Below are 17855 nucleotides of genomic sequence, written 5' to 3' on the forward strand. Positions count from 1 at the left end.
ATATGTTATATATAAATAAATAATATATTAAAAAACTAGAAATTCGAGAGGTTAGTTTAAATATTAATAGAACTCCTCTTGGTTCTCAGTCAAATCTTGAACTACTACAGATAATTAGCCTCTCTTCTTTATCTCATTTCAGTGGTGAAAAAAATCATGCCCGTGCTTTGCATTATCTTCTGCCTTGCACGCTTATCGTCCTCCTTTGCATATCACGTGCTTCCCTTCGTCCAATAACCGTTTGCGTTTAGTCTGCACGGGCGCGTGAGCGTCGCTTTACTCTCTCAAGTTCACCGTCGCATATTTACAGTCGTGGGGATTCCTGAAAGAGCTGGAAAAGGCTCAATGTTGGTCGTGCTATGACAGCATCTCTGCTCCTCCATTCCCGCTGGATCGAGCCGGTGATGTTTCTCTGTGACAGCGGCTGCTCAGACGACGTGAGCAAGAACATGGAGGGATTCGCGGGAAGCAATTTCTCCGCCAACCAGTGCCGGAATCTCGTGGCCCACCCGACTTCTCTTGCTCCCGGTGCACCCTATGGATCGAGTGAAGTGCCTGTATCTGGCGTGACGGAACCTGTCAAGCAGTGCAGCCCGTGTTCGGCGGCGCAGAACTCCCCCGGTGCTGCTTCTTTGCCCTATGGATATTTCGGTAGTGGCTATTATCCGTGCCGAGTATCACATCACGGCGCAGTGAAGTCTTGCGCGCAGCCTGCCTCTTACGCAGATAAGTACATGGAGACGTCTGTCTCCGGAGAGGAGTTTTCTTCTAGAGCTAAGGAGTTCACTTTCTATCAGGGGTACTCGTCCGGACCTTACCAACCTGTGCCCAGTTATCTGGACGTGCCAGTCGTGCCTGCTCTAAGCTCTGCTCCAGAACCGAGACACGAGTCAATTTTGCCCGTGGAAACTTACCACCAGCCTTGGACCATCACGAACAGCTGGAACAGCCCTGTGTACTGCCCAAAGGAGCAGACCCAATCCAGTCATCTCTGGAAGTCGTCTCTTCAAGGTATTAGGCCTACTTAGCTAATGCATCCATTTAACCTGTTTTTAGTCACAATAACATTTGTTAAAGAGTGAATCAGTATATAACAGTATTATTTGGATATGGGAGAACATTTTCAATCTACATTTATATACAACGTTTTGCAGCGTTAGGTTTAAACTATATATATCAGACACAGCGTTTATGGTTCAATACGCAGTCTCCCTTAGTTAAATATAATCTTCGTCGCATGAGTTTATTCATATATATTTATCGGTTTAACTTGATCTCGATGCCTATGTTCTTTCCCCCATATATAAATTAGATTAAACTTGAAGATAGAGAAATGATCTGGATGAATGGACATATTCGTAAATATTTTTCCTATTAGTTTTTGCCATCGATTTAACACTATTTTTCCCCTCGGCCCCCAGACAATGTGTCAGGAAGTGATGGCGCTTCCATTCGACGCGGGAGGAAGAAGCGCGTCCCTTATACCAAAGTCCAGCTGAAAGAACTTGAGCGCGAATATGCGGCCAATAAGTTCATCACGAAGGATAAACGGAGACGGATATCTGCTCACACAAACCTAACCGAGCGTCAGGTCACCATCTGGTTTCAGAACAGGAGGGTAAAGGAGAAGAAGGTGGTCAACAAATTCAAGAGCATCACTTAAGGGGCTACAGAATTTGAGACGGACAGAGTGAAGGAACCACTTCGTTATTTATTATGTTCCTCTGGGAGTGACTGTGCTGAGATTTGTAGCTTATAGCTTCCATGCAAGAAAAAAAGAACATTCTGCTTAACTCTGAAGACCATATATGTTACACGGTGATCGTGATGAGGAAGCAAATAGACTGTCAAAACATCTGTATGCCTATACACAATTTCTTTGTTTTTTTTGTTTGTTTTTTGTTTTTGCCACTGCTACTCGACACATAAACTCCGTTTCGTATTGAAACATGAAACCATTGTGTTAATTGTAATTGCGCGGGAGACAAATGCTGTGTCTAGGTTCAGTAACATGAAGCTACAATTAACCCAATGTTGCAAGAACATGTTGTTAAGGCTATAGACCAGAGGTCATCTACCCAAGTCCTGGAGGTCCGGAGTCCACCTCAATTTGGTGATTTTGAGGCTTAAAGACGCCTAATTCTGGAAACTGATGACCCCAGCTACAGACCGCCAATACATTACTAGTTTATGTAAATAAATAAACAACTTAGATATGACTACATGGTATCTTAAAGATTTTAGGTAGAAATATAATTATTCACAGTTTGTTCAATGTGTGTACCCCGCTAGGTTTATTTGTTGCTGCAAACAATATTCCAATAAAACTCCCAATTTTAATATTTCCAGTAATGAGTAAAAAAAATGCTCATCGTTATACCTAGGTAATTTCAGCATTGTAAATGTGTTTTTACTTTCAATCTACACCTATATTACGAAATACAGGTAAAAAAAAAGAAAGAAACTATTTAATATGACACATTGAAACCTGACTGAAAACCACAATGTTGCCATCTAGTGGTAGACTTGAGTCGTTGCATCTACGTCGGCAATGGGCAGAAATACGGAGCTTCCAGGATTAAGGTGAAATCTAAAATTAAAAGACAACACAGGGACTTTGTACAGAGGACAATATCAACAATCGGTGCAAATGATACGATAAGTGTAATATCAGGGCAGTGTAGTGTACGCGGAAGTGTATATTTTGCAAGTAACACGATACAACAAATAAACAGGTATTGTTATTACAGACAACAGCCAAAAATTGTTGAATAACATTTCCTTATGTAAAACAAAGTGTAAGACGCATCATGGATAAGCCACTTGTTCAGACAAACGTCCCGCGTCCCTGAAAGTAGGCTACAAAAGAGGGTTTTACAGAACATTTTTATTCAAGTATTGAAGCAATTAATTCTGTCGTACTGCGAATATCATATTAAAAACAATAAGTCAACTTTTGGAGGTGTCAATTCTATTGCGTTGTCATTTTGTGAGGTTTATTGTAATAGTGATTGTGATAATGCAGACCTATAATAAGAGATTTAACTATAGATTGCTATATTTGTAGCAACACCTAACATTGTATTATGGGCCTAATGAGCTCCATAATGTAATTAAATCCGTTTTTTTCTGATTTCCTGTTAAGTAAACGCGTTAAATTAAATGTATTACGTGATAAGCATCCTGTATTGTCCTGGAAAAGTACATGTACCTGGGAAAATAATGTAATCAGCCAGAACAATTTTACGAAATACAAAATTATGTTCAAGCTGTTGCGTTTCCAGTTTCCGCAAAAACTCTATAGGTATTTGCTTTTGCTGTTTAATCATATAACATATGAAATAAATAGGAAAACGGCTGATAAGATAAAATTCAAATACGCAGAACTTAAAAAGACACCGAGACATTAAACGGTCTTTAATTTTAAAATAACATAGCATAAAATTAAAATGTTTTAAATATCACATTATCATCATTATTGTAAAATCCCCACTTATTTGCCATATTATCAACAAAAAGACGAAAGATTTCAGACAGCCAAACACACACACACACACACACACACACACACACACACACACACACACACACACACACACACACACACTTTAATATCTTGATTAAATATATCTCAATAATGTTGATTTTAAGATATTAAAGCTTTTAAGTTTTGAAGCTTAATAAGTATGATACAAAGTCAGGAATTAATAACAGAACAGTAAGGTGTATAAGGTGTGTGTGTGTGTGTGTGTGTGTTTTAGATGAATAAACATCATCTAAACATCTAATCAAAAACAAAAGTGGACAAAAGTGTCTCTTAAGGCAAAAGCTAGGCTGTTTAAACAAAAAAATGAGAAAACAAGGTGAAGGTGATAGCATTTCATTTTTATTAATTATTTTACTCATTGTATAACACTTAAAAAGAAACACAAAACTCAAAATTAAAGTAGAACCTTCACAAAGATGCAGGAAATAAGAAAAAAGGAAAGAAATTGGTGCCGTATGTTTTAAATGAACGTGGTCAGCTTTTGAAGTGGTGAATAAAAAGCGACTTAAAAGACAAAACAACTGCAAAAAATTCTCCCACACTCGTCTAATATAATGTGTGTGTGTGTATATATATATATATAGATATATATATACACCAAATGTACCTATTTGTACCAGATTGGTGGATTATATAGTGTCTCTGTGTCTGTAATGTCTCTGTATATATATATATATATATATATATATATATATATATATATATATGTGTGTGTGTGTGTGTGTGTGTGTGTGTGTGTGTGTGTGTGTGTGTGTGTGTGTGTGTGTGTGTGTGTATAATTTTATGTATAAAAACAGTATAACAGTATAAAAAGAATTATATATATATATATATATATATATATATATATATATATATATATATATATATATATGTATATATATATATAAATAAAATTCGTGAGCATTTAGTGCAAAAACACACATTTATTTTATATGGTTCGAAGTGTGCAGATACATTTCTGTGACGAAGTATTTTGTCACAAATCTTCTTTGTTTGTGTTTTGTGGTGTTTGTATATATATTTTGTATGTATGTATGTATGTATGTATGTATGTATGTATGTATGTATGTACGTATAAATTCAACCTGGTGATGCATTCCTCACTCATTGATCCGATGTTGCACATGAAGGTCTAAGTAAAAGGACGCGGATATTCCCCTCCTTGGCCCCTGCACTGCAGCAGAAAGATATCACAGAAAATCAACCAATAAGCAATGATGCAGGAAAGTACCCGGATAGAAACAAACAGAGCGTTTGCTGCCACCCAAAGGTAGAATTAAAAACAGCATTTATTTTAAAAACTGTCCTTGCGCCTATCATTTATTACTGTTGTACATTCTTTAAGAGTGATTAATATACTAAAATAAATCATACAGTAAATAAGGCAAGCAATGCAAGATGATCTGTTCTAAACTTTATTAAGAAGCAGAATTCAAACATATCTAACATTACTGAATAATTGTTTATTTGCGTATATTTGAACCTCTCTGAGAAAAAAACAGTTGTTATTCACTGTACATCTTTTAATTCAAGTCATTATTTTAACAGGCCCACAGTAAGGTTAATTACGTTGCTTCTTCTCCTACCTCTAGCACATCACTATCTACTGTTATAATAGTGCTACTCCTATAAAATCTATACGAGTAATTGTTAGTAGTATACGATTTAATCGTCTGCTAAAATACGCTCCCATATAAGGCAAATACGTTTTTATGTCAAAATGATAAAATGGTACTGATCATTAATAAATTATATATGAATTTGAGATTGATTAAAGGGTATTTTCATGTACCAGGGATTTATTAAACAACACTATATCATCATCTCATCTGGTATGACAATTAAAGCTAAATAAAAACGCTGTTATTTATTTTGTATAAAATAAAATAGCATTAGTTATAGCCAGCATTTACACTTGTTTAAATACTAGCATTATTTTAATCTGACATTTTATAATAATCAGACGCAACAACAACAACAAAAACAACAACATTAACGAAATAACATTAGTAAAGAATATTGAATTTATTATTATACAGTAATATTATATAAGTTTATTTCAAAATACAGATTAAATGTGTTCATTATTTGTTAAATTCATATTAGATTCAAATACACATTAGAATTAGTTTAAGAAAGATTTTGTTACTGTATGTTTGATTGCCACCTGTTGTACAAATGGACAGTGTTTAAATTGTAGTTGGTGCAACTGTTTAATGCTTTTATAATGCGAAATGGTTTATTTTTTATTTCATAACCCATTTAGAAATAAATCTATATAATTCCGTGAGAAACATATACGAATGGACACGGCATTTATATTTGTGACCAAATTAATTAAGAGTCAATGTGAGACATTAGTGTGAGTACAAAAAATAAATCTTAAGACAAACCAAGAGCATATACTTCAGCGCGCATTCTTCTTTAAACCAAGTAATTGTGGAATTAAAGGAAATCATTCCGAAACTGGGAGACTTAGCTCTCACGTCCTTTCAGCTCCTATCACCTTGCACCTGAAGAGACTATACATTGAAATCTTACGTGTGTGATCCGGTTCCAAGGGCTTCCGATATTTCCGAAATTCTTAAATAGATTTGCAGACACAAAGATGCGCACTGCACTGTAATTGGTGGAAATTTCCTTCTTATGACAATAATAATAATAATAATAATAATAATAATAATAATAATAATAATAATAATAATAATAATAATACCTTAACTTGTCCAATTGGATTGCACGTGTTTCTGTATATTATAAACATTAATCATCGTATATAAATCTATTTGCAATGAAAATCTGTACAACTTCACTGAGTAATACCTGTGTACATTTTACGACAAGCTCACTCATACTACAATATATTTTAATAAATATCTATTTCTTCTTCTTTTTTTTTTTTTAAATACAGAGCAATTTCGGTGTTTAAAGTGAAATGCTTCACATTTCATACTTCACATTTATTGTTAACATTAATTGTTTCTGATCTTCTCGGCTGACAAAGTGGTAGCCTAAAAAGTTAAACAAACAAACATATTCATTAAAAATATATTAACATGTTAAAATGTATTAAAATGATGTCCACTTATGGCTGTCTACCTTTTGGAGCGGGAACAAGTGCAAGGCAAAGGTTGGGTTTGGGTTCAGACAGTGCCCGTGGCCCCCAAACACACCACTAAAATCAGCAAAACCTCCCACAACACAGACACCAAAGAAGCAATGGCAATTTAGCCTTGCTAAAGGGTTTGGAAACATCGTTTTATAAGACATTGAAAGTATTTTGATGATTATTATTATTCAGAAAGTTTTCATGATTATACATTATTTCTGTCAGGAGATATGAAATAATAAATAAACAAGCAAGCAAGCAAGCAAATAAATAAATAAAATAAATAAATAAAGATTAAAGAGAAAGAAAGAAAGAAAGAAAGAAAGAAAGAAAGAAAGAAAGAAAGAAAGAAAGAAAGGAAGAAAGAAAGAAAGAAAGAAAGAAAGAAAGAAAGAAAGAAACTACGGATCAATATATTGCCATTTAATAATCAAACAAAAACGCAGACGGGTGAAAACAGTTCCATTAAAGGGAATAAGGAAACAATCACATTATATATTTTTACTTATTTGTACATTATTTACATTTTGTATTTGAATATATCCATTTTTCCAAATAATAAGAATAATCCAAATAAAAATACAGAAGGCAATAATTCTAAAGAATAATTCATTTGTTAACTACAGTCTAGCATAATGAGCAAATTAATTTCAGTTTATAGGCCAAGTATTTTTCTTCCGGGTGTGTGTAGGCGTTAATGCGTTTATTATTTTACCACACACTCCTAGACATGCAAGCAGTCTTGTACAAGATATCTAGCATATATTGTATTATACAAGCAACGAAGCATCTACTTGAAATGCTCAATAGAAGAATTAAGTATTTGAGCGCCCCTTGTGTATGTCTTTGGTGATGGGGGCCTTAATCATTTCTTCGATCTTGGTTTCCTTGAAACGATGACAAATTAATCTGAACTATAGAGGAGACCAATTATTATTTGCCATTCAAAAATACAATTGCATTTGAACAAAAACAAAACAAAACGTACATTTAAAGTGGTTTTCATACTAAAAAGCAAAAACTGGTGTCTATGCTATTTATTTCTAGAAATATTCGCTCTTTATAGTGTACTTGATGCCGCACACAGCTTCGTCTACACACACTGCACAGCTGAACATGAATTATATCCATATCAACGTGAACCTGAGCTCTCTTATTCCAGCGAGGGTGGCTCGCGTGGTAGAACCGTTCTATAAACTAGTTTCGACTGTCAACAAAAATACTAAAATATTTAACAAATTTAAACATGCACAATATGAATAGATCATTGCTCACAATGATTTTGCATCTGACTATTAAACATAAATGTTGAAACGCGTGTGTATCCTACCAGATATTTTAGATGAAGCTGGAGGCTCTGTTTAATCCCCCTTTACCCGTGACTTCAGGTCTAATTGAAGTTCACGAAGCCCATGTAGGTGGTGTCTCCTAGTCGCACTCGGCTTGTCTGTGCGGACAATAAGCTACTGCAGCTAAAACCCGCCATAAAAGAGCCTATATCTCCGGCTTCCTTTAGTGTTGGTTCCCACCCTGCCCTCACTGAAGCTTTAAAAGTCGCAATAGCATGAAAGAAATTTGGCCGTGAATAATACTTACTGAATACCTGGTGGAGAAAGTCTAACAAATCAATACTTGAAGTAGGACATGCGAATTATTGAACAGATCAGACTGAAGTTTGTTTATCACCTTCTTCTTTCGGGGTATTGTCTTTAAAGCAACCCACATTTATCCCCATAGGCCTGAACGCCTACATAAGGATACCATCAGCCGTCGTTCTCTATGGAGGCCAATGTAATTTTAACAGGGCCGCAGTCCAAGTTAAAACTTTATGGCCCTAAACCGTGTTTAGACCACTCGATTCCTCCACTACTGCTTGAGGCCAGACAGGACAAGGCAGCTCTTTCGGTAGTTCTTTCCGGAAAATTCATACAACCAATGATAACATTTTAATTTTAAATAAACTTGATGATTTCAGCAAGTGGTGCTCCGTGCATTAAGGAAACGGATAGCCTGGAGAATCACAATATTATGTTCCTGAATATAGCTGCATTTACACCTCCGTCTGATGCACGACCTGCATTTGCACGGATAAGGGTAGTGAATTAACTTCTGTAGCCTATGACTAAACGACCGTGTTACACATATTATATAAGTTCAAATAACCGCATACAGGCGAACAGAGAGAAACCTGGATTTACTAATAACACTTAGAAAAACTGCAACGAATGTACGCAAACTCCACAAATACTTCCATTTAACCCTTGAAAAATATACCCGAGTGGCCAACCATATACTATTGCGTTCTATGATAAATTGGTCTGAATAAATTAATTCCCGTAAATGAGTCGTAAAACCAAATAAGAGGGTGGCAAATTGGGAATGGATTTAATGACAGAATTTCCCTTTCAGCAAATAATACCCTAGAAAGAAGAAGCTGTGGTATACAAAATTTACAGCAATTCTATGCATGACTGAAAAAGGACAATAATATAAAATCACAACAGTTGAAATTCTCGTGCAGCCTGCTCTTATATTTACAGAGCATATAACATTCATAGGTACGTGGAATCGGTCTTTTTCTAAGTAGCTTATTTGGATGGATAAACAAAACAAAAGTCTACGGAAAGAAATGCAAACAAACTTTATCAAGTTTGCGTGGTTATCAATAAAATGTTTCTTTTTGCAGCACATTTCCAAATGCTGGCACAATATAGCCTACACTTAGGAGTAGATGTCAATTTCTGCTCATGGTCACATGACTTTCAGCTCTCTGCAATGGATGGAGATGGATCTCCACGTCACCTCACTGCTCAAAATTTGTACTCGGCGATTGCGCTCCAAACCCACTAGAGCTCTGCTCGGCACAACGATGTGAAGCAGGACCGGCGCATTGGTACGGGCCATTAGATGATGGATTATGATGAGCGCGTGCCCGTTGGTTCTAATATGTATTTACCTAACTGCACTTACTATGTTTCTGGAACGGACTTTTCCAGCCTTCCTCCTTTTCTGCCCCAGACCCCGTCTACTTGCCCCATGACATATTCCTACTCATCGTCTAGTCTGCCCCAGGTTCAGTCCGTCCGAGAGGTAGCGTTCAGAGACTATGCCATTGACCCTGCCAGCAAGTGGCACCACCGGGCCAATCTGCCACACTGCTACGCGCCAGAAGACATTGTGCACCGAGACTGTCTTCCGAACCCCGGGACTTTAGGGGACATGTTCTCGAAAAACAGCTCGGCTGTTTACCACTCGGGTTCCGGACATGCTTCCGGCGTGTATGGCAGCGTCGGAAGGAACGGAGTTTTGCCCCAAGCTTTTGATCAGTTTTTCGAAACGGCTTACGGCAACGTGGATAATCATAGCAGCGAGCAGGCAGCGAGCAGATCTAGCAGCAATAAAGCCCCTCCAGCAGCTGCGGCAGCACTAAGCTCGGGGACAGAGCAATGCCGAGACCTCGAGGACGCAGATCGCCGCGAGGAGACCAGCAGTCCCGAATCGTCTTCCGGCAACAACGAAGAAAAATACGCGAGCACAAGTACGTATGAACACTTGAGTCGGTTATGGGAGAAAGTTTGTAATCTCGCGCGCCCCTGTTAAACATTTTATGTGCTGTTTTATAAGCATATAAGGTTTATGGAGGGCCTGTAGATTTACTCTAACAAAACTTTGTTATAAACGCAGGATCACGTGCTTTAAGGTTGAAATTGGCCGTGAATGATGGGGCATTTCCTCTCTTAAGTCTTTTAAGTCTTCTTTAGATCTGTGATTTTTATGTATACAACATTTACGCATGTAACTGTAGCATACTCATCACAAAACGAAACTTTTCTTTTTAAGTAAAATTACAGAAAAATATACATAAAACTGACCTTTCCCCGATGTTTTTTTTTATTTTATTTTATTTTTTTTTTTTTTATCATTTACAACTTTCATTTACAACATTTGTGACAGTGTTGGATGAGATTTGTTTGAATATAACTCATCTAAAGCAGCAAAGTGCACCTTTACAAAATGTCAACTACAGACAGCCTCAAGAGTCTGAAGTTAATTTAAAACGAGAACTTTGTTTTTTGGGGTTTATTTTACTGATCAATAATTGCCTGCTCTCTCTATATATTGTTTTTTCCTCTCAGATGGACAAAAAACCCGCAAGAAGAGATGCCCCTACTCCAAGTATCAAATAAGGGAACTGGAAAGAGAATTTTTCTTTAGCGTTTACATAAACAAAGAGAAGAGGCTGCAGCTATCCAGGATGCTTAACCTCACCGACCGTCAAGTAAAAATCTGGTTTCAAAACAGGAGAATGAAGGAAAAAAAGTTGAACAGAGACCGTTTACAGTACTATTCGGCAAACCCTTTGCTGTAAAGGTTGTGTGTGAGAGAGATAGGGTGAACTTCAAGGTCGCAGCGCCTGCACATTCCAGGAGCGGATCTGAAGGTCCAAAACCTCATTTCACCATATATAGGCTATGCAATATCGGCGATATTATTATTATTATTATTATTATTATTATTATTATTATTATTATTATTATTATTGTTGTTGTTGTTGCATCGCCATTCACTCAGCAGTGTCAGATACATTTTACAGGGTTTTATCTTTTATTGATGTATGGCTTTATTTTCTGACGATCGTGTGTACTTTATATTTATAAATGTGATATGTATACCTGTTCAAAACAATGTACGGGGAAATTCGTTCTTTAGAAGGAAATTCACTTAAAGGAAGGATCATTAATTCGATTGTCTTTATATTGACATAATTGTTTTTCTTTCTCTTTCTTTCTTTTTTTGTCATAGCAAATGAATTACTTTGTAAGGATCATCTTCTACTTGAATTGTGTATTTTTTATTGCTAGACTTTCATCTAGGCCTTAATGAGCTGATATAATGAATAAAAAAGTGGTAAGAACTATAAGATTATATAAAGAACAACTTAAAAGCAATAGCCAAGTGGACAAGGACACTGTTTAACATGATATTATCATATCATAAATATCTTGAATTGTCATACTGTAATTTTTCCAACTTGTGATACATTATGGACTATGCATTCAGAACTCGTATATAAATCGATTCGTGAAAAGAAACAGTCTGTTTTCCTTTCTTTTATTTTTTCATCTAATGTAGGATCAAATGTTTGATTGATATTTTTTATTGCCGAGGAAGTTCAAATTGATTCGGGGATCAAATAGCTGCCATTATTAATGCCTCGTATCCATTACGGAACTGCCCCAAAACACTGCAGTGGACGTTTCACTGAATCAAATCGGCTTTAGAACCCCTCGATCCAGTTTCGACCTCCCAGACGACTGAATGTATTCTGACAATGCTTTGATGCAAATCTAGCCTATAGTCGTTTTTTAAATAATCGGGAAAACAATACAATTGAAGCTTATCAATCAAAAAAATTGATGAATTTCATCGCAAATACTTAGACTGTAACCTATATTTTACAGTTTCAATGCACCTATCAAATTTCAATTCAGTAGATGGCCACAATCCCAGTAACGGCTTCATGCCACTCTCAGGTCTAATAAATAAAGACAAGAAGTAATAGCGAGTTCCTCGCGCATCCTTTGAGGCTCTGTGGAATTTGGACGTCCCTCCCCCACCGGCGTTGCTGTAGCAACTTGGCCATAAAACCCATCTTAGTCTGGAGCATTTGTACAATTGGGGTGCGGTGCAATAAACTGTCTGAGAACCAAGGTTATTAACTGTGACTAAGAGCGCGAAAAACAGCGACTGCAATCATTGAAAGCTTGCGTTCACCGACTCTTCCGGCATTTGTCTCAGACTCGTGGCCGGAGTCCTCAGCGATTAGCCTTCCCAAACACTGGATTTTTGTCCACAAGGTGGCGCCATTCAGCTCAATGTCATTGCCGCGGATTTAAAATATACTGCCGAAAAAGAATTTACGTCTTGTTCTGAAGATGGAACACGTCCTCATGATATAACAAGGTGCAGTGCAGGCTTCAGGTAAGCCAAATATTAAGTTATTATTATTCTATGTGCGGAGATAGAAAAACTGGCAAACAGATTCCCCTTATACTGTCTCCACTATAACTAGCTGTGGTACACAATGTTGCTCATAATATGTTTGTGACTATTTTTTATTTATTTCTTTTTTTAACAAATGTAACTTATATAAATAAATATCATTTGCAATATAAATTATTTGATTTGACCTAAAAACGAGGGTTTTTTAAACATTATTAAGGTAATTTCTCGCCAGGTACAGGATACATAAACAAGGCCCGAACCAGTAGGCCAGGATGAAATTCCTAGTGCCAAAGTCTTATTAATATATACAATATTTACAGTATTAATATATGAAACATAATTTCTTTATTTTGAGGAAGACTGTGAAAGGCATTTGGCGGAGAAAGAAAGAGACAAAATAGTGTTGATTCATCTGAAGAAAAAGAAAAACATTCCATGGGTATCAATAAGTAATTGCACATATATTTTCTTCTTAATATATAAGCAGGTATCTCTCTCTCTCTCTCTCTCTCTCTCTCTCTCTCTCTCTCTCTCTCTCTCTCTGTATGTTGATCACTGGTAATTTTGTATAAAGTATAACTGGGAGACGTAAAATGTCTAAATTAATTTAATTGTATTGTAAATGTAATTTTTGTAAATTATTTGCGTTTTTAAAAATAAATAAATAAATAAATAAATTTTTAAAAAGTATTTCACTTTTTAGGTTGGATTGTATGTCTAATTATTGTCGGCTTTAAATTTGTAAAAATACCGCCTTTTTTAAAATGTAAAGATCTTCGCGAGATTGTAATTTGCTTACACAGTTTGTATAATATATATATTATCCTTCCTGACAATGGATTTTCTAATTTTATATATATATATATATATATATATATATATATATATATATATATATATATATATATATATATATATATATACATACACACACACACACACACACACACACACATATATATATATATATATATATATATATATATATATATATATATATATATATATATATATAATTGTATATACATGAAAATGTATATATTTTATTCATTGTACATTAGAATTTATACATTCAACAAAAAAACGTTATGAAAAAAAGAATTTTGAACTTGAATGCAGTTACAACTGTATGACAAATATATTTGAATCTCTGAAGATCAATTGCAATTTTGCTTTAATGTATTACCTTGCTTGATTAGTAAGTCTGTATTACTAAGGTTTACAATTGAACCCAAGCTGTTTTATAGACACATTTTTGTTTTTTTATTGTGCATTTTAGGAAATCTGGGGTAATATGGCTGAATTACCAGTAAAAATGAATGTGATGAACGTGTTAAATTCCCTTTACATGTGCCCATACAAAAAGAAAAACACGAATGCAGTAAATACCTATTTCACTTTCTTGTTTAAAAAAAATGGTAGTCCAAAGTGGAAGCAGTACACAACAGTTAGACTACGTCTTCACAGTGGGAGGGGCCTTTGGCTCCAATGCGTTTTAATTGGTTGTTAGCTCGCACTGAGTTGTACGGTTATCAGTAATTATATTCAGCATGTTTTACCCAAGAAATGACATCCAGAAAGGGTTATCTTCTTCGACCGTCAAATTATACCACGAATATGGCATGCTCCGACAGTCCATCTGCAAACTCGTTTTTGGTAGACTCTTTGATAAGCGGTAGAACCGAAGGAAGTGCTCACTACTACCAAAACGGTAGCGTGTACTTGCCACCCAGCTCCGAATATTCCTATGGACTGTCTAATTGTGGCTATTTTCCCGGACCCAAACGAACTGAGAACCAAAATATGGTTCCTGCAACTGGCCCCTATATGCAAGGAATGGAATCATGGTTGGAATCTTCGAGGTCGTGTCGCACTGAACAGCTCAGCAGCCAGAGCGTTTCCCGGTCGTTCTCCCCTGCCATAAAAGAAGAAAACTCGTATTGCTTCTACGAGTCAGGGAAGTGTCTAAAAAGCTCGGGAAATGAAGATATATCTTATTCCCGGTTGACGACATCAGGGAGTAACAGCAGTGTTCCTGTACCTGGATACTTTCGCTTGTCACAAACGTGTTCGTCGTCCAAAGGTTACTACCCAAACGTCCTGTCCGATTCGGGCCATTTTACCCGTTTTGAGGAAACTCGTCCAACCCTTTCTGCAGAAACAAACGGGACAGAAATCGAAGAGCCGGCCGCCCAAACAGACGAGGAGAGCCGGAAATCACCGAGCGGCCCCTCTTCATCTCCACAACCACCAGAAAGTGAAGCAGAAAATTCGCAGAAAGCTAATGAAGGTTTGTTTTTTACTTTAAAATGTGTGTGTTGCAATTTCTGAAACCCTGCGGCCCAAATTTAATAAAAGTACCATACAGTATTTCTAGAAGTAAAATATTGTTGGAGTTGTCTAGGACAAAGCTCACACACCCTGCATTTTGTCATATGGCCAGCCTAATAAGTTTTACTGTAAACTTCCTGACCAGCTTATTTTGTAGAAGTGTTATAATGTATAATGTCAAGGCATAGTGTGCTCAGTCTACTTTATTTATTCACTAAAGGATATTAAAAAGTCATCCCGTAAACCTAATGGATGTTATAGCTTGCGATAATCAAACAGAAATATATAGGTTTACATAATTTTACGTATAACCTTTGTTAATAGTTTGTAGGTCAGAAAGTTGTTGAATTTGATAGCATGGCTGTAGGCCATAAAAGCTAATTCGGTGTACTATAGATAGATCTATTTGATAAGAATAAGATTTCATTCATACTTTCACATTACGTCATATTCAAGTAGTTATATTGTACTATTATACCCATATGAACTTAGTAGTCCCACCAAATATGTCCTTTTATAGATTTTTGTTTTGTTAAGGATATATATATATATATCTAATCTAATATATATATATATATAATCTTGGTATATATATGATTCTAGGAATTGCAAGAATTCTCAACAATAACAAAACATTAACTAGAGAAGATTTGGATAAATAAACAGTGCACTTTACTACCTGTATTGCAACTAAGTCACATACGTAGGTATTGTGTGTTTTTATATTATTTAACAGGAGAATGCAAAAGTGACAGTACGGCCAACTGGTTGACGGCGAGGAGCGGGCGAAAGAAGCGCTGTCCGTACACCAAACATCAGACTTTGGAGCTGGAGAAAGAATTTCTCTTCAACATGTACCTGACCCGAGAAAGACGTCTGGAGATTAGCCGTAGTGTTCACCTAACCGACAGACAAGTAAAGATCTGGTTTCAAAACCGCCGCATGAAGTTAAAGAAAATGACTCGAGAAAACCGTATTCGCGAGTTGTCGGCAAACTTTAGCTTCGCCTGAGAAGGAGCTCTGGCGCCCTCAACCAGCTAAAGCGCTTGCTCAGATTGCTCTCAAAGCGCACACCTCTGCCTTGTACATAATATTATTTATAACTTATTGTGTCCTACGTATGTACTACAGTCTGAATCTTTTTCATATGTCCGTTTTATTTTAAATTTTGGTCCAGGTAACACATTATCATTATTTATGAAGTCTGCCAAGTCCATTGGATGTAATCTAAAAATGTAAGAAAATGGTGTTGTTTTATTGACAGGTGTATATAAACGGACAGTAGTATATATTAACTGTATATAGTATGGCAGTATTTGCATGATGTAAAAATTAATTGCAGTTACAATCATTGTTTCAATTTATTGATTGTTAAGTCATATTACGAATATGGTTTTGACCATATGGTTTTTGAAACAATCAAAGTGGTTAAATGACAAAACTAGCCTAAACTGACCTATTTACACATTAAAGTAGATGCAGTTTACTTCAATGCAATTCATGCAATTTTGATATTCCAATTTCCTTTCATCAAAGAGTAGATGAGACAATATAATCACAGAGAACTTTATCTGTGGCGCATTGTTGTAACCTTACAGTATTTTTGAGTTTTGGGAGGTCACAAAGAAACGTCCCACTTGTAGATATCACGTTCACTGAGGTGCAAAATGAGTTTCGTTTTCAACGAGGGAACAGTTGATCAACACAATTTATAATTTGCTGCAAAATTATTAAATGAGCAGGCCGTTAGCGTGGAGCGGGCAAAACCTAGAAGCTTATCCCTGACACCGCATTCTCTCAATCTTTGGTTTTCTGTGAATTCTTCTTTACCAGTAAATATTTGAAGACATACCTAAGACACTTTCATAACACCCTTTTTCAGATGCCTGTGTGTCTGAATAAAAAATAAATAGTTTACAAATACGAAACTTGATGTTTTTTATTTTATTATTATTATTATTATTATTATTATTATTATTATTATTATTATTATTATTATTATTATTATTCATGTATTTGTTTCATTTGTTTCTCTTTGTATGTATTTTGCTCCAACGGAAACGAGAGGACTGCTGAGTGATTTAGGTAGTTTTATGTTGTTGGGCTCCCTTTCGTATCTCCACAACACGAAACTGTCTTAATTGCCTTGCAGTGAATTTCGCCTCAGCACCTAACTCATCTGTTCGAACCTTATTTTATAAACGTAACATTATACAATTATACGCCAGTTTCCAGACAATGTGTATGATTACAGTTGTGCGAAATTTGGAGATAGAATCACTGAACTAATGGTACTTTCTTTTGGAGCCGTGTGCTAAATGAAAACTTTATAGGTATCAGTGTATAAACATTAGTTTCACTCTTAAGATCGACAAAACTAGGAGTGTCCTGTATGTGAATTTTTCCGTGGAGTGCAGTAAAGCCACTGCAAGGCCTAGGTTACGATCAATGCACTTTGGCCAAAGCCGTGTGTGTGTGTGTGTGTGTGTGTGGTACTACAGGACTGGATGCCACGCCTACACCGCCGGATGCTTCCGCCGCACTGTAGAAGCAGCACAAAGGCTTTATTGGTGATATTCAGGCCAGACAGCCAAATAACCTGCAGGAAAACAGCGTAATAGCCCTATTATAAACGCAGTCTGTTATATTACCCAACAATCCGCACTCTCAGTGGGACAATGTTAGTAAGGAAAAATTATGCTGTGAACAAACAGAATAGAAAGTTTGAATATACCACGGGCTTTTTTTCAGCTTTTGGGTTATATTCTCCAATTTCATCTCCACATATGAGGATAATTTAAAATAATTTTTCAGTTACTTCGAATTAAAATGTTTCTTATGTTTTATGGTAGTTATAAG

The 17855-nt window shown here is 35.9% G+C and overlaps 3 protein-coding genes across 3 annotated transcripts; all 3 read left to right on the forward strand.

The window, feature by feature from the left end:
* The first annotated feature begins 301 nt into the window (after positions 1–301).
* On the forward strand, positions 302–2953 carry hoxa13b (homeobox A13b). The gene is made up of 2 exons (XM_060869301.1): positions 302–1011; positions 1422–2953. The coding sequence occupies exons 1-2, from the start codon at positions 360–362 to the stop codon at positions 1661–1663; spliced, it is 894 nt and encodes a 297-aa protein (XP_060725284.1). The 5' UTR covers positions 302–359; the 3' UTR covers positions 1664–2953.
* Positions 2954–9445: 6492 nt separating this feature from the next.
* Positions 9446–11615, forward strand: hoxa11b (homeobox A11b). Its single transcript, XM_060870504.1, has 2 exons — positions 9446–10197; positions 10796–11615. Exons 1-2 carry the CDS (start codon positions 9567–9569, stop codon positions 11026–11028), a joined length of 864 nt encoding a protein of 287 aa, XP_060726487.1. The 5' UTR covers positions 9446–9566; the 3' UTR covers positions 11029–11615.
* A 2460-nt stretch (positions 11616–14075) lies between these two features.
* On the forward strand, positions 14076–16917 carry hoxa10b (homeobox A10b). Its single transcript, XM_060870503.1, has 2 exons — positions 14076–14955; positions 15733–16917. Exons 1-2 carry the CDS (start codon positions 14232–14234, stop codon positions 16005–16007), a joined length of 999 nt encoding a protein of 332 aa, XP_060726486.1. The 5' UTR covers positions 14076–14231; the 3' UTR covers positions 16008–16917.
* The last annotated feature ends 938 nt before the right edge of the window (positions 16918–17855 follow it).

Source organism: Tachysurus vachellii, chromosome 5, assembly GCF_030014155.1.
Source record: "Tachysurus vachellii isolate PV-2020 chromosome 5, HZAU_Pvac_v1, whole genome shotgun sequence".
Classification (NCBI taxonomy): domain Eukaryota; kingdom Metazoa; phylum Chordata; class Actinopteri; order Siluriformes; family Bagridae; genus Tachysurus; species Tachysurus vachellii.

Bases quoted from the DNA above. Each gene is read 5' to 3' on its own strand.
- hoxa10b (XM_060870503.1), top strand. From the start codon at position 14,232: ATGACATCCAGAAAGGGTTATCTTCTTCGACCGTCAAATTATACCACG. The intron at 14,956-15,732 runs GTTTGTTTTTTA...ATTATTTAACAG, and splicing joins TTCGCAGAAAGCTAATGAAG to GAGAATGCAAAAGTGACAGT.
- hoxa13b (XM_060869301.1), top strand. From the start codon at position 360: ATGACAGCATCTCTGCTCCTCCATTCCCGCTGGATCGAGCCGGTGATG. The intron at 1,012-1,421 runs GTATTAGGCCTA...CTCGGCCCCCAG, and splicing joins CTGGAAGTCGTCTCTTCAAG to ACAATGTGTCAGGAAGTGAT.
- hoxa11b (XM_060870504.1), top strand. From the start codon at position 9,567: ATGATGGATTATGATGAGCGCGTGCCCGTTGGTTCTAATATGTATTTA. The intron at 10,198-10,795 runs GTACGTATGAAC...TTTTCCTCTCAG, and splicing joins AGAAAAATACGCGAGCACAA to ATGGACAAAAAACCCGCAAG.